Below are 19,465 nucleotides of genomic sequence, written 5' to 3'. Positions count from 1 at the left end.
CTGCTTTTCTGGCCAGCAGTAGGAAAGTTCATCTGATTATTTTCATGTAACGTGAAGGCTGTTTATGCCAAGCTTGATATTTCAAAGAAAGGCAGATAATTAGTACAAGATAACATTTATGAAAGGAAATCAGCTGTTGAGAGTTTATCTGTGGGTCCACTTTTATGGCTTTGCTTTACAGAACACATCCAGATGCAATCTCCTTTGTTTTAATATCACAGTGATGAAGTGCATATGCACACGAGGAGATTTGTAAATTAAGACAATTACAATCTTTCTGAAGAAAAAAGAAGAAAGTTTGTTCAAGAAAGATAACATGATTGGAAACAGTCTACACCTACTGATCAATACCTGATCTGATGTTGGGCTAACACAATTTATATTATAGACAAGAGGATGTAAGGTCATAACACCAAGCAAGGTTACACTTTAATCTGTATGATGTATGTGTGATCACAACTCCAGTAACATACATATACACCACGTTGACTACCAATACTTGAGTTAAGGACAAATCACTAATACTCAAGGTAACAGCTGTCCACCAATACTCAAGGTAACAGCTGTCCACCAATACTCAAGGTAACAGCTGTCCACCTATACTCAAAATAAAGACTGACCACCAGCCAATACTCAAATTAAAAGCTGTCCACTAATATTCAAGTAAAAGTCTCACCACCAATATTTAAATCAAAGACTCATCACCAATACTCAACTTAAAAGTTGTCCACCAATACTCTTCTCAAAGACTGATCGCCAATAATCAAGTGAAGTCTGACTGCCATTACTCGAGTAGATACTGACTACGAATATTCAAGTTAAAAACTTACTGGCTGACCACTAATGCTAGTGTTTAAGACTGACCATAAATACTTGAGTTAAAGGTTGACCACCAATATTTAAGTTAAAGACTAACATTCACTATTCCTATCCCAATATGTATGGTAAATTTTCATATCAAAACTCATTAGACCTGCAGAAATGCAGTTTGGAAGTGACCTGACATTTAGAAATGACAAAGCTGTAAGGATACATATATTGTCTGTACCAGTTACCCATGTGATATGGCAAATTTCTCTGTAGGTTCCAGACTGGTGCAGTAGAGGTGGCATCATTCTGTCTGTTTAAGTCAGTACATAGAGGAGTTCCCAGGCTCTAACCCCTAGAACAGTAACATACTGAGTAACCTTACTGTCTATATGGACTGTAGTGTTGCTCTAAATCAGTTCTGTTGGGGAGTTATTCCTTGTGACATTGATTAACCCCAATGTCCTGGTACTTTCTTAGTACCACTTAGTAGGAACAACATAATATAAGGGCAGTTCCAGTGTTACTGTTAAGAAAACTCACAATCTATGGGTTTCTTGAGTGTTACAATAAGAAAACTCACAATCTATGGGTTTCATGAGTGTTGCACTAAGAAAACACACAATCTGTGGGTTTCATGAGTGTTACACTAAGAAAACTCACAATCTATAAGCTTCCTGAGTGTTGCAATAAATAAATTCATAATCTATGGGTTTCATGAGTGTTGCACTAAGAAAACTCACAATCTAAGGGCTGCTTGAAGATTACCTTAAGAATGCTCTTTTTCTAGGCTTGAGGGTTGCACCAAGAAAATTTACATAATGACTTTGCTGCTTTAAAGTTACTCTAAGAAAGCTCACCATCATGGGATTCTTGTGTGTTACACTTTAATAAAACTCACAATCTATGAGTCATGTTAATGTTGCATTACAATTAATTTACTAGTCAAACTGAAAAATTCTCTCATAGATGGGCTGTGACTTTAAATCTCCTTGTGACATCTCATTATGCATTATATCATAGTCAGATTATCTATGTAAATTAAATTAGAAATATAAAAGTAGAAATAAGAATGACACATCAGCATACCATGCAGAAATTAATTAGTATGCAGGAATGATGGAAAGCCTTACAAAGACATGTAATTCTGAAGGATACAGGTGGTACTTGACTGTCTCACAAATATTTAGGTCATACTTTGTTGTCTTACAAGAATAATTTGATACTTGACTGTCTCACACACATGTAGGTGATACTTTACTGTCTCTAACACATACAGGTGATACCTTACTGTCTCACACACATGTAGGTGATACTTTACTGTCTCTAACACACACAGGTGATACTTTACTGTCTCACACACATACAGGTGATACTTTACTGTCTCTAACACATACAGGTGATACTTTACTGTCTCTAACACACACAGGTGATACTTTACTGTCTCACACACATACAGGTGATACTTTACTGTCTCTAACACACACAGGTGATACTTTACTGTCTCACACACATACACGTGATAATTTACTGTCTCTTACACATACAGGTGATACTTTACTGTCTAACACACATACAGTTGATACTCTACTGTCTCACACACATACAGGTGATATTTTATTATCTCACACACATACAAGTGATACTTTACTGTCTAACACACATACAGTTGATACTTTACTGTCTCACACACATACAGGTGATACTGTACTATCTCTAACACACATACAGGTGATACTTTACTGTCTCACACACATACAGGTGATACTTTACTGTCTCACACACATACAGGTGATACTGTACTATCTCTAACACATACAGGTGATACTTTACTGTCTCTTACACATACAAGTGATACTTTACTGTCTCACACACATGCAGGTGATACTTAGATGTCACACAACAGGTAACATTCAATCAAATGTCCCAAAGTCGTACATTATAATTACCCAATAATCATTAAACATGACATGTCTTTCAAAACTACAGAGTATGAGGTGCTTAGTGAACAATATCAGGACCAAGCGACCTATGCTAGTATAGCAAGAAACTTATTATCTATGTCTTATTTCTAAACCCATATACATTGTGAACAGGCATCCCTGCTGGTTAAAGGGAACTTTACTGGTGATGGGATAAATGATGAAAGGTTGATTCAGATCTTCTTGTTATATCTTTGTTAATTCCTACTGGTTTATCATTATCTGTATCTGATTACAGATTATTGTGCCTACATACCCAGTGTGATGTAAAGAATACTCCAGGCTTTTTAGCACACTCTTCAGTCAGTGGGAATCAGCTTTCATTTTCACACGAATTTCATCATGTTCAACACTGTTCATGATAACTATTCATGGTTTTGTAGTCCTGTAGCATACATTTACCATTGTAATGGTCATTTTCTCTCTCTTGTAAATCTTAGGGTTCAGACTTACTACTCCTTAGACCTGATACAATAAAACAACACCTACTGACAATGTATTGAGTAATGAAGATTTTATATGTACTTCTAGCTTAACTTATGTTAGGACAGATATACTGCCTTGATGCTGATCGAATTAAAACTTACGTTTTCTCAGTCTAGTTTCTGACATTTAGGTTATCATGCAATTATTAGGGAATTGGAAATACATATCATAGCCATTGTTATGACATATACTAACTAGGATCCCACATTTTATAAATTTTCAGAAAATTATAAATTAACAGCATTAAAAGGTCCTGTTATACTGACCCAATTTCAGTTAGAAAATCTTAACATTGCTTCATCTTCTATAAATACATACTCTGTTTGAAAATTCTGATTCCTAAAAGTATTTTGAAGTGTATGTCTACAACTTAAACAGTGGTAACAATAATAAGTACTAGCAGTCTGTATACATTGGTTTTATTGACTTGATAGGCTGGATTAGCTGGACTAAGGCCTGGAAAATGTATAGACAAGCACATGGAGTTATTATAAGGAAATTTATCTTGACAAAAGTTGACTCTTACATTTTCCTGAGTTTGAGGAAATCAAAAGCTGAAAGAGAATCCATAAACTTTCAATAGCAACCAGCTTTTAGTTTTCATCTTTAGATGTAAAGTTCTCTTATAGATGTACGAGTGTCATTGAGTACATAATGTAAGTATATCTGTTTTCACCTGGCCAGTCAGCTGTGTGTTAATGCTAACCCTAATCTTATTTCCAGGTGTGTAGTGGTCCTTATTAACAAAGGCAAGCAGTCACATATACTCAACTTCTCAAAGAAAACCCTCACATCGCTTGCATTTTCGCCAGATGGGAAGCACATTGTCACAGGGGAGGTAAGTAGAGACATATATCAGGAAAAATGTGAATCCTTTATGTAGGTATGCCGAGGGAAGTCTGTAGTTAAGATGTAAGGTAAGTAGGTCACAGGAGAAGTAAGTAGGTCACAGGAAAATAGGTCACAAGGGTGTTTAAGTATGGTAGGTTACAAGAGAGATAAATAGGACAAAAGAAAAGTAAGCAAATCTCAGAGAATTAAAATAATGAGACATATCATTAAAAAAAAGCTGTACATGTTTTTATGAATATTTTAACTTTCTGTGTAATTATTTTGGTGTAGGCAATATTTCTCAAGATGTGCTTGTCATCAGTTGTAATAGTTGTGCCTGACATTTGTTGGTCTGGCTGTAAGTCTACAGATCCAGTAAACTTGTATACATAATGTATATCTAAAGGTTGGAATGCTGTGTATATTGTGTAAGGCAGGATATGTTGAAATGTACAACTTTTATCTGAATGTTAATTGTTGCTACATCAACACAAATCATTACCATCTGTTATGATAAACAGAAAACTATCTGTTACAAAACAAACAGATATAATTTTTAGTATCCATTGATTTGTAAAACAGATGAGTCAGAACAAGCAACACATGTTTGTAGTGTGATAGCTAACATGGAAATAAGTGCAGCTTTTAAATAATTACAATAATAAAGATATGTAGGAAAATATTTTATCAATACAATGTAAGACATTGTGTATAAATACAATGCAGTACAGGACATTTAGTACACCACAAGTATCAGGGTATTGGTCTATTTTATAGAGTATTTTTGAAAACACAAACAGATCCTTACTGTAGATAATCCATCAAACTGCTATCTTTTAACTGTCATTTTTTCCCAATAACACCCATTGGTGGTCATTACATTTTTCAAATGTTCATTGAGTTGTTTTCTATCATATCAGAGTGGACACCAGCCAGCAGTACGGGTGTGGAATGTGGAGGAAAAATCACAAGTTTCGGAGCTCCATGGACACAAGTTTGGTATCAATTGTGTGGTAAGAAAAGAAAATGTTATTTTATATGGGCTACAAGTTTTCGAAAAAAATCATTTGATTTACTGTAGTTAAATTTTGCCTGTAGTTTTTACTAGAAAATGTAAGATTTACACAAGATCTCAAAGAAAAAGAAAAATTCCTAAATTTTTCTCGTTATGATCTTTTAATTTTTTCTACAGTATTACATTGTTTGTATGATAATTTTTTTTCTTTTTGTGTAATGGTCTATCCAGATTTATGCAAATTATTTATACATCCTTCATTATATATTTTCCTAATTTGACATAAACAGTTCCCCATATGTTTTAAGTGTCAATGTTATGCTGGACCAATCTCTCCATTCTTTTGCCATAAGTCATGACCTTCTTATTGTGTGTGTTGTTCTGAGAATTTTGAAAAGTTCTGCAAGAATTTTTATTACAATGTTAAAGCCTAAGACCTTGAATACTTGGTGGTATGCAGTTTAACAAAAGAAAAATATTTAATAAATCAATGCATTATAAAGAAGTTATAACTGATGCAACCAAGTAAACAACACCAGGACTACAGACTCATCATACCACATATATATATATATAACTTGACTTTTCGTGAAATACCCAGGCATTCTCACCCAACCTGAAGTACCTGGTGTCGGTCGGCTCACAACATGACATGATTGTCAATGTCTGGAACTGGAGGACTGCAACCAAGGTGGCATCCAACAAAATCTCCAGCAAAGTAAGCTCATCAATTATTTCCCTTCCATGGTGTTTTCGTTTGTTCAGCCCAGGAATGTAGAATTTTGTTCTGATGAAATTGGAAGAGAAAATTATAAGATTGTTACAATGAGGAAGATAAGTGGCCACACTTCACATATTTACTTGAAATGTAACGTTAATTTTCAGTCTGTATTGGAAATTTTTTGAGAATTTCATGGAATTTTGTTTTGGTCACTTGTTGATGTTTAGTGTGGGTTGCTATAAGTTTTGTTTTAATCTATAGGTGAATGCTGTAGACTTCTCTGAGGATGGTTCCATGTTTGTAACTGTAGGAAACAGACATGTGAAATTTTGGTACCTGGACAGCAGCAAATCACGGGTTGGTATATGTGAAAGTAATTTACTGCAGACATACAAAATAATTCTCTTATTTGATTATAATTATCAAGGGTAACTATAGCTCTGAGCAATAATCTGAAGATTTCACATCTTAGGTGTTATTCTGGTGACACTCATCTCTAGTGTTGTGAGATATTGAAAGTATAATCTGTTACATCTTACTGAGATTTGAGTTTTGTGAGAAGTTGTTGAACTTGTCTGTTCTAGATCAACGAGACAGTACCTCTACAGGGCCGATCTGGGATCCTTGGCACACAGAAAAACAATTTCTTTTGTGATGTTGTGTGTGGAAAAGGGAGAAAAGCAAAAAGTGTCTTCAGCATCACACAGTCTGGGCTGTTGTGTGAATTCAACGAAAAACGTCTGCTTGACAAATGGGCGGAGTTGCGGGTAAGTGTATATAGGCATCACTAGTCTCAAAGGGAATGGAGTTACAGATAGGTGTATACTCAACAGATGACTAGTACTGTATAGTGTCTATATAGTTTGTTGTATATAACTTCAGTACTGTTGTAGATGACTAGTACTGTATAGTGTCTATATAGTTTGTTGTATATAACTTCAGTACTGTTGTAGATGACTAGTACTGTATAGTGTCTATATAGTTTGTTGTATATAACTTCAGTACTGTTGTAGATGACTAGTACTGTATAGTGTCTATATATTTGTTGTATATAACTTCAGTACTGTTGTAGATGACTAGTACTGTATAGTGTCTATATAGTTTGTTGTATATAATTTCAGTACTGTTGTAGATGACTAGTACTGTATAGTGTCTATATAGTTTGTTGTATATAACTTCAGTACTGTTGTAGATGACTAGTACTGTATAGTGTCTATATAGTTTGTTGTATATGATTTCTCTACTGTTGTAGATAACCGAGATAGTATAGGGTCTATATAGTTTGCTACATGTGACATCATTACTGTTGTAGATAAATGAGATAGTATAAGGTCTATATAGTTTACTACATGTGACATCATTACTGTTGTAGATAAATGAGATAGTATAGGGTCTATATAGTTTAATACATGTGACATCATTACTGTTGTAGATAAATGAGATAGTATAGGGTCTATATAGTTTACTACATGTGACATCATTACTGTTGTAGATAAATGAGATAGTATAGGGTCTATATAGTTTACTACATGTGACATCATTACTGTTGTAGACGCCCAGTGCAAGCTGTCTGGCAGCCGGAGAGGATCACATCTTTGCTGGCTGTGCTAATGGTGTAGTGAGGGTATTCAGTGCAAGGAACCTACACTTCCTTGTTTCACTGCCACACCCTCATCATCTTGGAGTAGATGTGGCCTCCGTTCTTAGTCCCAGGTAAATACAATACAGTATGAATATTAGGCTATTTCCATATAGAATCCCCAATTCTAGCTTGTCATCTCCTTGGCGTCCTTAGGTCTCGTGGTGGCCTTCGTTCCTGTCACCCTGCTCACTGTAATACATCATCTCAGTGTAATTCTGTGGTGGCCTTCGTTCATGTCACCCTGCTCACTCTTATACATCATCTCAGTGTAACCTGTATGTCGTCCTTAGGCCTTGTCACCCTGCCCATTGTTAAACACCTTCGCAGTGTAATCTCTGGCCTCCCTAGGTCCTTCTGCCCTGCCCATCATACCACTCTCATGCTTATCCCCATGGCAGTCCTAGAACCGGTCACCTTACCAACTGTTCCTTATCATCTCTGTGTATTCTGAAGTGTCCCTAGACCTTGTCACCCTGCTCACTTTAAAAAACTATCTCAGTGTAATGTCTGTGGCATACCTAGACCCCGTCCCCCTGCCTACCATATCACACCATCTCGTTGTAACCTCTGTGTCATCCCTAGGTTATGTCATCATACCCAACATGCCACACTATCCTAGAATCTTATCTCCTTGGTATCCTAAAGCTGTTTTACCCTGCCCACTGTGCCTGACCATTTGAGAATTTCATGTCCTTTGTGTCCTTAGACTCTGTTACTCTGTCAGCTCTGCAGTACCACCCCACTAATCCTTGTGTCTGTCTGGGTTTGTGTCCTGTTACTCTGAAGTCTCTGCAGTACCACCCCACTTATCCTTGTGTCTGTCTGGGTTTGTGTCCTGTTACTCTGAAGTCTCTGCAGTACCACCCCACTAATCCTTGTGTATGTCTGGGTTTGTGTCCTGTTATTCTGAAGTCTCTGCAGTACCACCCCACTAATCCTTGTGTATGTCTGGGTTTGTGTCCTGTTACTCTGTCGACTCTGCAGTACCACCCCACTAATCCTTGTGACTGTCTGGGTTTGTGTCCTGTTACTCTGAAGACTCTGCAGTACCATCCCACTAATCCTTGTGTCTGTCTGGGTTTGTGTCCTGTTACTCTGAAGTCTCTGCAGTACCACCCCACTAATCCTTGTGTATGTCTGGGTTTGTGTCCTGTTATTCTGAAGTCTCTGCAGTACCACCCCACTAATCCTTGTGTATGTCTGGGTTTGTGTCCTGTTACTCTGTCGACTCTGCAGTACCACCCCACTAATCCTTGTGTCTGTCTGGGTTTGTGTCCTGTTACTCCTTGTGTCTGTCTGGGTTTGTGTCCTGTTACTCTGAAGACTCTGCAGTACCACCCCACTAATCCTTGTATCTGTCTGGGTTTGTGTCCTGTTACTCCTTGTGTCTGTCTGGGTTTGTGTCCTGTTACTCTGAAGACTCTGCAGTACCACCCCACTTATCCTTGTGTCTGTCTGGGTTTGTGTCCTGTTACTCTGAGGTCTCTGCAGTACCATCCCACTAATCCTTGTGTCTGTCTGGGTTTGTGTCCTGTTACTCTAAAGTCTCTGCAGTACCACCCCACTAATCCTTGTGTCTGTCTGGGTTTGTGTCCTGTTACTCTGTCGACGCTGCAGTACCACCCCACTAATCCTTGTGTATGTCTGGGTTTGTGTCCTTCAAGTTGTATTCCCCTTCCCTTCCCCAATAAGGTCTGAAAAGTAATAAACTGAATATATACACTATGTATGAAATAGTTATTTTTATGGTTTTGTTTAATGTATTTGAAATTTGTGATATAAAAAGACAGGATGGGAACCATTTTTCTTTTATTTTGTCATTGTTATGAATGGCATATACAGGGAGAATGAAACATTCTGTATCATAACAGAAGACCATATAAAATGATTTATCATATTTGTTTGTAGTCAGATTCTGCCGAGTAAAGAGGGTTCCAAGTTTCCAGACACAATTGCATTGGTTTATGATGACTTGCACCAGAAGGTAATACACTATCAATTCTTTTTATAATTTTGAGAATTTTGAAAGAGACTGTACTTTTTCAACTTCATGTTACATTTCTATCAACACTTTATGCTAATGAAAATATGTTTATTTACAGACAACGTGTATCTATAACGACCACAGTGTATATGTATGGGATGTCCATGATGTAAAGAAAGTGGGCATTGTGAGGTCATTCCTCTACCACAGTTCCAGTATTCTGGGCCTTGAGGTGAGTGTAACATTTTTGTATAAAGGGGCATAACTCTAAACAGTGATTTTACTGTAGTTGCTGTACCTTACCAAGGTTGGTCTATCAGATGTGAAAAATCTCTTTCTAGAGATGTAAAATATGGATAAGATGATGCAGCATACATAAGGAATGTCATTGGTTAATGTCAAATTATGGACAGAACCTATTCATTTCTCAGTAATGACTAATTCTAAGTCGTCAGACCCGAAGGGTCATCATGATATTCAGATTTAACAGTCCAGAAATTGGCAATCAGTGTACACCTTGTTACTTTTACTAGTGGTCATCATGTATCAGTTTCTTACCCATCTCTATACATGAATTGTTGTTTTGTTACAGGTGGCACCCCCTGTTCAGGATGGTACAACACCAGTGCTGCCCCCTGGATCTTTCATTACATGCTCCACAGATGACACTATACGTATTTGGAATCTTGAGAATCATATGACAGAAACAAAATTTTATAAACGCAATGTATTTTCAAATGTGAGTACTTCATGTAAATTTGATTTATTTAGGAATTAAATAAATTTGTCATGAATGGAGTTTTGAATTAGATATGTTTTTACAACTGAATTTTAATTACACTGTAATATTGGTTTGTATCTAAGACTAATGTTTATGTAATGCAGGAACTGCTGAAGATTTGTTACATTGATCCCTCCATGATGTCTTTACGGGACGTCGACTATAACCCAGGTTAGTAACTGTTGGTTACAATGTGTCCCAGGTTAGTGACGGTTGGTTACAATGTGTCCCAGGTTAGTAACTGTTGGTTACAATGTGTCCCAGGTTAGTGGCTGTTAGTTACATTGTGTTCCAGGTTTAGTAACTGTTGGTTACAATGTGTCCCAGGTTAGTGACTGTTGGTCCTTCCATGATGTCTTTACGGGACGTTGACAATAACCCAGGTTAGTAACTGTTGGTTACAATGTGTCCCAGGTTAGTAACTGTTGGTTACAATGTGTCCCAGGTTAGTGACTGTTGGTTACATTGTGTCTCAGGTTTACTGACTGTTGGTTACATTGTGTCCGAGGTTTAGTAACTGTTGGTTACAATGTGTCCCAGGTTAGTGACTGTTGGTCCTTCCATGATGTCTTTACGGGACGTCGACAATAACCCAGGTTAGTAACTGTTGGTTACAATGTGTCCCAGGTTAGTAACTGTTGGTTACAATGTGTCCCAGGTTAGTGACTGTTGGTTACATTGTGTCTCAGGTTTACTGACTGTTGGTTACATTGTGTCCCAGGTTTAGTAACTGTTGGTTACAATGTGTCCCAGGTTAGTGACTGTTGGTTACAATATGTCCCAGGTTAGTAACTGTTGGTTACAATGTGTCCCAGGTTAGTGACTGTTGGTTACACTGTGTCACAGGTTTAGTAACTGTTGGTTACAATGTGTCCCAGGTTAGTGACTGTTGGTTACAACGTATCCCAGGTAAGTGACTGTTGGTCACAACGTATTCCAGGTTATTGGCTCTGTTGGTTGTAACGTATCCCAGGTTATTGGCTCTGTTGGTTGCAACATATCCCAGGTTATTGGCTCTGTTGGTTACAATATGTTGGTAACATTGATATTAAATAGTTAAACTGCATTTCAAATTCAGTAATGGTAAAAAGAGAACAATTTTACCTTGAGTTACTTCCCTTGGACAGCAAAAATAAGTGCAAACTTTAGTGTCACTACTTTTTCCTTGATCTCAATGTTTATTCATACTGTTTTGACTATTGTGACAACAGCTGGAGGCACTGACAAGACAGATACAAACTATGATGGCAAAAATGGTGTGCGTTCACTCTGTATCAGTCCGGATGGACAGCATCTTGCATCAGGAGACCGGATTGGCAATGTAAGGTAAGTACACCTATTGGTTGTCACTGGTTCATCACAGAATGTTTCTGATGTATTTTTATTATATTATACAACATTGATACAAATTGCTTGGAAGTAACATTCTTCCTATGTGACTTTGTATCTTCCTCAGAGTAATCAGAAGTTGGTCACTGACCGTCAGTCAGTAATCATCTGTTAATGCCCAGTGTCCATGAATTACATACTCTATTCATTGATCAATCAAGTTTGTAAGTTTATGATTGTACACCAATATAAAACCTTGCAGTAGACCTTAGAACATATACATGAAAAAGATGTATTATATTAGAATTCTTCTTGCTTTGTTTTACTGTTTAAGTGATATCTGAGGTATAATATTTAATTTACCATTAATTGAGTAAAAATTGTGTTTTATCTACAGGATCCACGATCTACAGACGATGAAGGAGATCCACTCTATAGAGGCACATAATGGGGAGGTGCTGTGTCTTGAGTACTCGCGCGTCAGTACTGGTATGTACATTGAGTGATATTGCCTCTAATATGGCTAAAGATTGAAATATCAGGTTACTAATGTCAGGATTCACTAATGATTTGACCTTGTGATACCAACACCTGTTTATCAAGTCGTCTGCTTTATAAAGCCAGCGATATGTAAACATACGTATCCCACACTAGACAATTAAACACTTAACTCCATTATTATTCATAATATTTGTTATATTAATGTTTGTATGTTATTGTAAATTATTATAACAAAGTACAGTAAAACCCTGTGCAAATTCCATGTAACCATGTGACCAATAGTGCTTGGAATATGGGGTATTGGAGTAATCAGAAGTTGGTCACAGACTGTCGGTTAGTAATCAACTGTTAATGTCCAGTGTCCATGAATGACATATGCAATACTCTATTCATTGATCAATCTTGTTTATAAGTTTATGATTGTATTTAAGTTTTGATTAACTTAAAATTTCAATTTTATGGTGCTTTTTCTTTACAACAACATATGATATGCTGAAAGCATGTCCCTAAATGAAGGTAGATTAATAAATACTTTTGCATCATCCTGAGTAATGACAAGACCTTTTTACTTTCTCTGAGATCTGATTTCATTGAATCTCTACTAATAAATTCAAACATTGAGATTGGTAAGCTCCATATAGGGACTATGCAATGCAAGTTTGAATATAATTAAGATGTAAACGATCTGCTCAGTGAAGATGTTTGTTTCATCAGTGTTATGTGGGAAAGCATCAATATAACAAAGGTCTGAGTCAGGTGTATAAAAGTGCTAGCATATTTACCGTAAAGCACAGCTGCATAATTTGACACTGTACTGAAACTTTATTTCAAACTCTTTCATTTTGTTTCATGTGTTTCTAGGTCCAAAGCTTCTGTCCTCCACTAGTCGTGACAGACTGGTCCATGTGTTCGACCCAGAACAGAGATATGGTCTGCTTCAGACACTCAATGATCACTCAGCATCTGTTACTGCTGTCAAGTTTGTTGACACAGACAGCCAATTGAAAATGCTGAGTTGTGGAGCAGACAAATCACTTTTATTTAGGAATGCTCAGATGGTAAGTGTTGTAGGAATGCTCAGATGGTAAGTGTTGTAGGAATGCTCAGATGGTAAGTGTTGTAGGAATGCTCAGATGGTAAGTGTTGTAGGAATGCTCAGATGGTAAGTGTTGTAGGAATGCTTAAGTGTTGTAGGAATGCTGATGGTTGTTGTAGGAGCTCAGATGGTAAGTGTTGTAGGAATGCTCAGATGGTAAGTGTTGTAGGAATGCTCAGATGGTAAGTGTTGTAGGAATGCTCAGATGGTAAGTGTTGTAGGAATGCTCAGATGGTAAGTGTTGTAGGAATGCTCAATGCTCAGATGGTAAGTGTTGTAGGAATGCTCAGATGGTAAGTGTTGTAGGAATGCTGATGGTAAGTGTTGTAGGAATGCTCAGATGGTAAGTGTTGTAGGAATGCTCAGATGGTAAGTGTTGTAGGAATGCTCAGATGGTAAGTGTTGTAGGAATGCTCAGATGGTAAGTGTTGTAGGAATGCTCAGATGGTAAGTGTTGTAGGAATGCTCAGATGGTAAGTGTTGTAGGAATGCTCAGATGGTAAGTGTTGTAGGAATGCTCAGATGGTAAGTGTTGTAGGAATGCTCAGATGGTAAGAGTTTTTTTTAGTTAAAAATGCTTTATCATTAACTCTGGTCATGAACATGAAAACATTGCTAGATATCTGTATCAAAGTCTGCGATATAAACTACTACAAATTATTCTGTCTCAATGTATCAAGAGTTCTGGCCCCTTGAAATGTGATGCATCAAAGAGAGTGAGTACATTATCACTTTTTGGCAAATTAATGAAAGAATGATTTTGTGCATCCACAATAATTGCTATGTAAACTACATACAGGAACTTCATTAAGCACAGTCCTATTTAAGCACAATACTTTCAGAGCAGTGCTGAAATAAGACTTTAGTTTAAACATGTATGTTACAGTAGATTTTGTCAAACACTGATTGAAGTGTGAATTACCAGTGATTTGTCTCCAGAGTAGTACCTGATGTACTGGTGTAAACTATTATGCTGTCGTAATATGTTACATAAACTGTTTTTGTGTAACTGTGTCATCATTCCTATAATCACTTAAAAATGTTTTACAGAGTCCTGATTTCCAGTTTTCACTAAACCAGCATTTGGTGGCTAAGACAACACTGTATGACATGGCAGTTGACCCTACACAGAAATTTGTGGTGACAGCTTGTCAGGACAGAAATATCAGGTAACTTACAGCACTTTTCCTTAACTCAACAGGTTCTTATACCTGACTAAAACAAATGGGGTCATACAGGACCTCAACAAACGGGGCATACAGGGCCATGATAAATAGGGCCATACATCATGTTGCACAGGATTCATAACAACATACAAGAGACATTATAATAGAAATCTATAACTAATGGAAAGAAAGAACAAGATCATTTACATGCCTGTTTAATATTGCAGTGACTTTATTACATGGAAGTTATAAGGGGAAGGCTTATTTAGGTATTCCCTAATGCCCCTTTTGTTTGTTTGGTTTTTTCCCCTCTTTTTTCTATTTTGTTGACTTTTCATTAAAATTTGTTGAAATTAGAAAGATCCATTTTGTTCTCTTAGATTTTCACTGTATTTTGAATGAAATATGATATCTTCTAGAATATCAAATGCAAAAGCAAAGCATATTAGTCGTTTATTTTTTTCTATGAAAGATATTAAAAGATGAATATTTGTGCTTGGTAAATTTATATCTGTAACATTTCTATTAATTTTGATTTTTGTTTGTATTTGTTTGTTCACTGAAAAGAGCTTGAGTGTTCTGTTTTCTTTTGTTAGAATCTACAACATAAAGACATCCAAGCAGAAGAAACATTACAAAGGTTCCCTAGGAGATGACGGCACTCTAACCAAGGTTCAACTAGACCCCTCAGGGATATATGCTGCCACTAGCTGTACAGACAAGAACTTGTGTATTCTGGACTTCTGCACTGGGGAGTTAATGGCCACTATGTATGGACACTCGGAGATGGCTACTGGCATCAAATTCAGCTATGACCTGAAGCACTTCATTTCTGTCTCAGGGGATGGGTAGGTCTCATAATATGAAAACCTTAATTTCATCTTTGTGTGATATATATATATATATATATAAAACAATACCTTGCACAAACTATCACCTTATATTGTCAAACAAATAAATGATGACTCACATTTTTGTCTTACAAATGCTAAATGCATTGCTGATAGCTTCTTAAGATCTAAGTCTTCAGAACTAATTTCTCCTGTTTTAAGCCTCCTCCATATATGTACTTTCACTTGTGTCTATTCTGTCACATCTGCTGCATCTTTTGGATGTATCCCTGTTTATAAAATTAGTATCTCTGCTTTAGTGTCACTAATTGACAAATTAGTATCTCTGCTTTAGTGTCACTAATTGACAAATTAGTATCCCTGTTTTAGTGTCATTAATTGACAAATTAGCATCCCTGTTTGACAGATTGCTATAAAATTTACTATCATTATTTCAATTTGTCAAACAGGAATACTAAAGCAGGAATACTAAGTTGTCTAACAGGGATATTAAAGCAGGAATACTAAGTTGTCTAACAGGGATACTAAAGCAGGAATACTAAGTTGTCTAACAGGGATACTAAAGCAGGAATACTAAGTTGTCTAACAGGGATATTAAAGCAGGAATACTAAGTTGTCTAACAGGGATACTAAAGCAGGAATACTAAGTTGTCTAACAGGGATATTAAAGCAGGAATACTAAGTTGTCTAACAGGGATATTAAAGCAGGAATACTAAGTTGTCTAACAGGGATATTAAAGCAGGAATACTAAGTTGTCTAACAGGGATATTAAAGCAGGAATACTAAGTTGTCTAACAGGGATATTAAAGCAGGAATACTAAGTTGTCTAACAGGGATACTAAAGCAGGAATACTAAGTTGTCTAACAGGGATATTAAAGCAGGAATACTAAGTTGTCTAACAGGAATACTAAAGCAGGAATACTAAGTTGTCTAACAGGGATACTAAAGCAGGAATACTAAGTTGTCTAACAGGGATACTAAAGCAGGAATACTAAGTTGTCTAACAGGGATACTAAAGCAGGAATACTAAGTTGTCTAACAGGAATACTAAAGCAGGAATACTAAGTTGTCTAACAGGGATACTAAAGCAGGAATACTAAGTTGTCTAACAGGAATACTAAAGCAGGAATACTAAGTTGTCTAACAGGGATACTAAAGCAGGAATACTAAGTTGTCTAACAGGGATACTAAAGCAGGAATACTAAGTTGTCTAACAGGGATATTAATTTGCTTACGATTAGAGGATTCATTTTTTTAGACATTTTCTAGTCACTTTTGGAAGTAAGACTGTATCATTTTACCAGTTTCAAAGTAATGAAGTAAAATATACTGAAATATTAAATAACTATCTTAAAAGTCCATACAGCATGGAGTGATGTTAGATGTACTTGGTATGTAGCTTGCACTCATGGCAAGCTGTCAAATCCACTCTAAGAAATTACTCTGAATACTTTGGTTTTCATGCAAGTTAGATATGATGATAGACTTCAAGCCCTTTTTTGTTTTAAATAGTATTACAGTTTAACCTGTTAAAGTCATGTGGTACTTCGAATGCAACCCACAATCCTCAATTTTGCTGTTGATATGAATACAAAAGTATTTTATTTAAGGGTATCAGAACTATTTAAATAACACAGCATGTTAAAGTCACTGACATTTATACATAAATGATTCCAGGTGTATATTTGTGTGGCGCCTGTCAGGAGAAATGTCACGGCAGATGCAGGACAGACTTGAAGAACTTGGGCAGTTACCTGAAGAAGCCATAGCTAACCCAATGTAAGGAAGCAGTGATTTGGAAGTCTAGAATTATGTCTTCTCTTGGCAATCTTTAGAAGTGATGTTAACACATAGATTAGACATTGGATAGATTAGACAACTATACAGAACTGGGTTATCTAATGCTGAGTACAACTGTGACAAATGCATTGAAGTCAATTGATATTCTTGATGTCATTGTTTCAATTTCCATAAACCTTTGTAAGAGATTTCTGTGATGCTTATTCTGCCCATAGCTATTAGTTTATTTCACTTTTTATTTTTCTGTGACTTATGAAAATAATGTTCATTAGCTCACCTGGCCAGAAGGGCAGACTGGCATCAACTTTTTCCTTTAAATAACTTCTTCTCAATGACCAATGGACCAAATGTTTTGATATTTGGCTGAAATGTTCCTAGGATGAAGCCTGACAAAGTTTGTGAAAAGAAATGACCTTGACCTATATTCTAGGTCACAGGGATGAGATTTGTTATAACATTTAAACAATTTCTTCTGATGAGCTAAATAACCTAGAGGCATAATATTTGGCTGGTTTGTTTCCAGGATGAAGCCAAACCAAGTTTGCGAACAGAAATGACCTTGACGTATATTGAAGGTCATAGGGGTCAGATTTGTTCAAACTTTTTAACAACCTCTACTCATGATTTAATAGGCCTACAGTCATGATATTTGGCTGGTATATTTTATCAGGTGTGCACTGCAGGCCCATTGGGTCTCTTGTTTACTGTTACTAAGTGAAGGATTGTTATCTTTTTTGTGAAAGCAGAATCCTGTTACATTGCATCTGTAAGATATAAATGTCTTCCCTAGGAACAGAACTGTTACCATTGAAAACCCTGTACAGAAGGAGGCAGAGTTCAAGACACCAACAAGGATCCTGGCAGAGTTGACCCGGCAGATGGAGGAAGCGAGAGCAGACAGTCCACCCGAAAAACCTTCTATGGACTATAGATTCTCTGTTGGTCAGCTGCCAAGTTGGGCCAAGTCCAAGGTACCATTTTTATCAAGGAAATTAAAAAAAAATGCATATTGGATATTTAACCAAAAAAAACTAAAGAAACTACAACAAAGAACCTTATAGAGGGTGTTACAATGTTGTTTGATATCTATATTTAAATAGTTTGAATAGTTGATAAAAATACTTGATGAATCAAAGTAGTTGTCACATTGTAGTTATGGTAACTGTTTAAATCTGTATATTAAACACTATTGTATTACCAGGTGTTGATAATGATCTTTTAAAGGGAGATAAATCTAAGGATAATAAAAGTGGAGAGGAGCAGGGTTCAAACCTGCCAAAGGGTCGCTGGGCTCAGAGGGTGGACAACAAGGGCATAATGGCCCAGCTGGATGGGAAGACTGTAGAACTAGACCTTGGTACAGGTAAGTTTGTTTGCTTATTGTTGGGGAGTTTTACAATAGTCTGTGCAATAAAGGGAAGTAAGAATTGATTACCCTTAATTTAGTTCAATAAGACATGAAGTTGTACCATAATAGTGTATTAAACAGTTAAAATTTTCACGCAATGATGTGTCAGATATTCTTAAATAAGACATCAGGTATTTATATTACTAAGACCTTGATTATTTATGTTTCTTCAACAATATGTTGTGTTATTCCTCTCTAAGATCATTGTGTAAACATGCGGACAGTTGTATAAATATGATATATACAACTGGGTGTATTTGACCTTCTGGTCATTTGATTGGTTGACCAAAATGGTGCTTCACACACATAGAAATTAAAATGCAAAATAAACAGTTCATGACTGCTTTTGAAATGATTTTATTTCTGAACAGATTCCTATCAATGTAGTTCTCTCTATTGTTGTTAAGATGAAGGACTAAGGACACTCTCTATTGTTGTTAAGATGAAGGACTAAGGACTATCTCTATTGTTGTTAAGATGAAGGACTAAGGACTCTCTCTATTGTTGTTAAGATGAAGGACTAAGGACTCCTTCTATTGTTGTTAAGATGAAGGATTAAGAATTCTCTCTATTAATGTTGAAATGAAGGACTAAGGACTATCTCTATTGTTGTTAAGATGAAGGACTAAGGACTATCTCTATTGTTGTTAAGATGAAGGATTAAGAATTCTCTCTATTAATGTTGAAATGAAGGACTAAGGACACTCTCTATTGTTGTTAAGATGAAGGATTAAGAATTCTCTCTATCTATTAGTTGAAATGAAGGACTAAGGACTCTCTATTGTTGTTAAGATGAAGGATTAAGAATTCTCTCTATTAATGTTGAAATGAAGGACTAAGGACACTCTCTATTGTTGTTAAGATGAAGGGCTAAGGACTCTCACTATTGTTGTTAAGATGAAGGACTAAGGACTCTTTCTATTGTTGTTAAGATGAAGGACTAAGAATTCTCTCTATTAATGTTGAAATGAAGGACTAAGGACACTCTCTATTGTTGTTAAGATGAAGGACTAAGAATTCTCTCTATTAATGTTGAAATGGGACTAAGGACTATCTCTATTGT

General features: G+C 36.3%; 1 protein-coding gene across 5 annotated transcripts in view; it reads left to right on the top strand.

Annotated features, from left to right (window-relative positions):
* The window catches only part of LOC132561067 (mitogen-activated protein kinase-binding protein 1-like), an 86,971-nt gene that overhangs the window by 26,878 nt on the left and 40,628 nt on the right, over window positions 1-19,465 (top strand). For all 5 annotated transcript variants that reach the window (XM_060225788.1, XM_060225791.1, XM_060225790.1 and 2 more), the window contains exons 3-20: window positions 3,999-4,113; window positions 5,027-5,119; window positions 5,723-5,839; window positions 6,104-6,199; window positions 6,427-6,609; window positions 7,395-7,555; window positions 9,393-9,468; window positions 9,587-9,700; window positions 10,061-10,207; window positions 10,354-10,420; window positions 11,461-11,575; window positions 11,976-12,067; window positions 12,941-13,137; window positions 14,226-14,344; window positions 14,938-15,189; window positions 16,872-16,973; window positions 17,785-17,965; window positions 18,219-18,357. In XM_060225788.1, coding sequence (XP_060081771.1) covers window positions 3,999-4,113; window positions 5,027-5,119; window positions 5,723-5,839; window positions 6,104-6,199; window positions 6,427-6,609; window positions 7,395-7,555; window positions 9,393-9,468; window positions 9,587-9,700; window positions 10,061-10,207; window positions 10,354-10,420; window positions 11,461-11,575; window positions 11,976-12,067; window positions 12,941-13,137; window positions 14,226-14,344; window positions 14,938-15,189; window positions 16,872-16,973; window positions 17,785-17,965; window positions 18,219-18,357 — 2,366 coding nt within the window. The remainder of the gene's footprint in view (window positions 1-3,998; window positions 4,114-5,026; window positions 5,120-5,722; window positions 5,840-6,103; window positions 6,200-6,426; window positions 6,610-7,394; window positions 7,556-9,392; window positions 9,469-9,586; window positions 9,701-10,060; window positions 10,208-10,353; window positions 10,421-11,460; window positions 11,576-11,975; window positions 12,068-12,940; window positions 13,138-14,225; window positions 14,345-14,937; window positions 15,190-16,871; window positions 16,974-17,784; window positions 17,966-18,218; window positions 18,358-19,465) is intronic.

Source organism: Ylistrum balloti, unplaced genomic scaffold, assembly GCF_031769215.1.
Source record: "Ylistrum balloti isolate Yb309-2 unplaced genomic scaffold, AGI_CSIRO_Ybal_v1 Utg371144, whole genome shotgun sequence".
Lineage (NCBI taxonomy): Eukaryota > Metazoa > Mollusca > Bivalvia > Pectinida > Pectinidae > Ylistrum > Ylistrum balloti.
The sequence above is the reverse complement of the archived record's forward strand: the minus strand, read 5'-3'. Positions and strand labels throughout refer to the sequence as shown.